General features: G+C 57.2%; 1 protein-coding gene across 1 annotated transcript; it reads left to right on the plus strand.

Annotated features, from left to right (window-relative positions):
* Positions 1-1287: 1287 nt before the first annotated feature.
* Positions 1288-1963, plus strand: SPRG_18028 (hypothetical protein; the record flags this gene model as incomplete). The annotated part of the gene is made up of 1 exon (XM_012357456.1): positions 1288-1963. The coding sequence occupies exon 1, from the start codon at positions 1328-1330 to the stop codon at positions 1961-1963; it is 636 nt and encodes a 211-aa protein (XP_012212846.1). The 5' UTR covers positions 1288-1327.
* Between the last annotated feature and the right edge of the window lie 886 nt (positions 1964-2849).

Here is a 2849-nt window from a genome sequence, read left to right on the forward strand (position 1 = left end):
GCACCGCGACCTCTAGTCGTTGACGCCGCCTCAATCGCTGGGCGTCTCTCGAGGACCTCAAACCAACTGCGTAGCTCTGCCGCCAACGGCAAAGCCTGGAAGGCTTCTGCACATCGTGTCGTCATGGGCCTCACCTGCGGCCGCTAGCGCCCCCGGGCGACTACAGAAGAGCAAGACGAGCCCCCGCGCCGCCGCCTGCGCAGCCACGGCCCGGTGAACGAATGAAGGAGATGGAGATTGCTAGTCTCTATGTATGCAACCTCTTTGTAACATCAAGATCCCGCGAAACACGTCCATATATATATTCAAAAGTTCTTACCAGCTCACCCCGCACGGGACCTGTTAGTGTATCAATAGTCTGAAAGTCTGGCGACAACAGGACGTCCATGCGTGAATACGGTCGCTTCGAGTGGATTATCGGCGCCACGTAAATTAGCTACCTGGGTCCCGAGCGAGCAGCGCAGCTAGAAAAGATCGTGGGCGCAGCTGTTGCGCAACCGCTCAAGTCGGTGCGCTTGGCGCGTACAAAACGACCACCTGAAACGATCATGTCCAGAATAAGGTGGCCAATCACATCGTCTCGCGCTTTGTCGAGAAGATTGCAACACCCGTCGTCCGTCGATCGCACGCGCTGCCCTCGTCCTGCTTGCTGCAGGTCGGCTACGAGACACTGGGTGGTACTGCTCGTATGAGGCAGCAGTCGTGCAATGCATGTGCTTCGTACTCTTATGGGTGCACTAGTGGGTAGAAGCGTGCAGAGGAGGTCGAGCGCACGGTTGAGGCAGCCACCGGAGGAGACGATGAAACGACGATGCGAGAAAGCACTACAGTGTACCTTGCTTGGCCGAGTACTTGGTGTTTGTATCAACGGACCGCGGGCAGTACCAAGAGTCGCCCTGGAGCTCGCTTCCAAAGCACTTTTAGCACCATGGCCGCGATGCCCCAAGCTATGGCGGGTGCGCCGCGCTTCAGTCCCGCTATGATGAGCGCGCTGAAAAAGATTCAGGGCGTCTTCGAGCCCCTCCCCATCGAGCACTTGGTTACGCTCTATAGTAATACGCCTGGCGGGTGTTCGCCGGCCATCAAGACCACGCTCGAATCTGCCGGCTTGACGGTCGACGAAGAAGAGGCCATGGCGTTCATCTTTGGCGCTGGCTACCGACAAGCCAAGCAAACGTAAGCAGCGACATCGTATCTGTTCGCAATAGGTTCATGCGTGTCCTCCTCTAGTGTCTTCGAGATGCGCAAAAGCTCCATCCTCGCGACGCGGTGTGTCGCATGTTGATGTCGCTCATGACGCATGTATACGTAGGCCCACGACACCCTCATGCCACCAGCCTTTATTTTGACCCACTTCATTCTGTCGCCGGGCACCAAGAAGGCGCCGCGGCTGCCGGACGGGTACAAGGGCCCGTACTACATGTATTTTGTCGACCACCTGACACGTCACCCGGCGATCTACGGAGAGCCGATCAAGGTCAAGATGGCGTCGCTCACGGGCACGCTGCTCTATGGTTTGATCACGTACGCCGAGGTCGGGCTCGAGTGGGCCGGCGCACTCAACAACGCGGTGCTCTTGACCCCGTTCGGGTCGCTCGACGTCGCTGCTGTCGCGACGGCCGGGCTCGAGACGACCAAGTTTGCGCTGCAGCAGTTCAAGTCCGTCGCGACGGGGCTTACGCAAGAAGACGTCAAGGCGGGCAGTGCCGCCTTTCGCGAATTTGTTTGCGAGGCGGACCCGAAGAACGTGTTTGGCGGGTTGAAGCGCTACGCCCTCGTCGACGGCCCCGTCGTCTGGTGCCTCGAGGCGTCGATGAAGGCGTACCGCGAGCTGCTTGTCACCGAGCTCAAGAACCGGTATCCTATCCGCGACAACAACAACGACGACGACGACAACAACAACGACAACAACAACAACGACGACGACGACGACGACGACGACGACGACAACGTCAACCCATGAAGACGTGCGGGCTGGACGCCAAGACGATGACCCTCAAGATGAGTTGTTGTGTCGATGTTGTGCATGGTTTATCTTAATGGAAAGCTATCTTTATGCGACATCTCCCTCGTTTTTCTACACTAGACACCATTGTAATAGACTATCGATTCAGCAGTGTCCTGGGCAAGAGTGCTATGCAGCTGGACCCGCTAAATCGACTCTCGTGAGCCATGGATCTTGCGCGCCAAGGCACTTGACTACCGGTAGGAACATAATAAATACGATGGGAATGAAACCGAACGCTAGCACCAAGGCATCGCCTTCGGACGTAGTAACCCCAAATAGGCCGCTGATCTAAGAAGAAGCGCCGTTCGAATGAGCATCATGCAATTGCCGCATGACGTCGAAAAGACGGTAAATGGCGGAGAAAAGACGGTAATTTGATGACAGGGCTGGCTGTCTTTTTCCAATTCAAGTCGACGACGAGGCACGTCTTACTACGTGGGAAGCAGGCGACCTCCATCGGCACCAAGGTGGTCGACGAGGTGCATCAGCATTATTTTGACTCGAGCAATTGTACAGTAGTACGTCTCACCTGACCTCCTTGAAGGTGGGTCTTTAACGTCTTTAGCCGCCACGGCGGCATTGCGTTTTATTACACGACGCATCCTATTTTTGGCGTTAAAGTACGCGGTCAAGGGTAAAATGGTGCGCCAAGCGCACATGGAGAGCGGCAGCGGGAAGCGCGAGCCGGATGGGCATGACGGTGGCCCGCCCGCCAAGCGCGCCAAGGACGTGAGCGCGCTTTCTAATGACGCAGTCCTTGCCGAGGACGACGCCGAAGATCGGAAGCGGCGCGCCATGGCACAGAGCCGCGGCGACGGCCGTCCGTGAGGTAGGTCCTAGC

The sequence above is a fragment of the Saprolegnia parasitica genome (genome assembly GCF_000151545.1).
Source record: "Saprolegnia parasitica CBS 223.65 unplaced genomic scaffold supercont2.928, whole genome shotgun sequence".
Classification (NCBI taxonomy): Eukaryota; Oomycota; class Saprolegniomycetes; order Saprolegniales; family Saprolegniaceae; genus Saprolegnia; species Saprolegnia parasitica.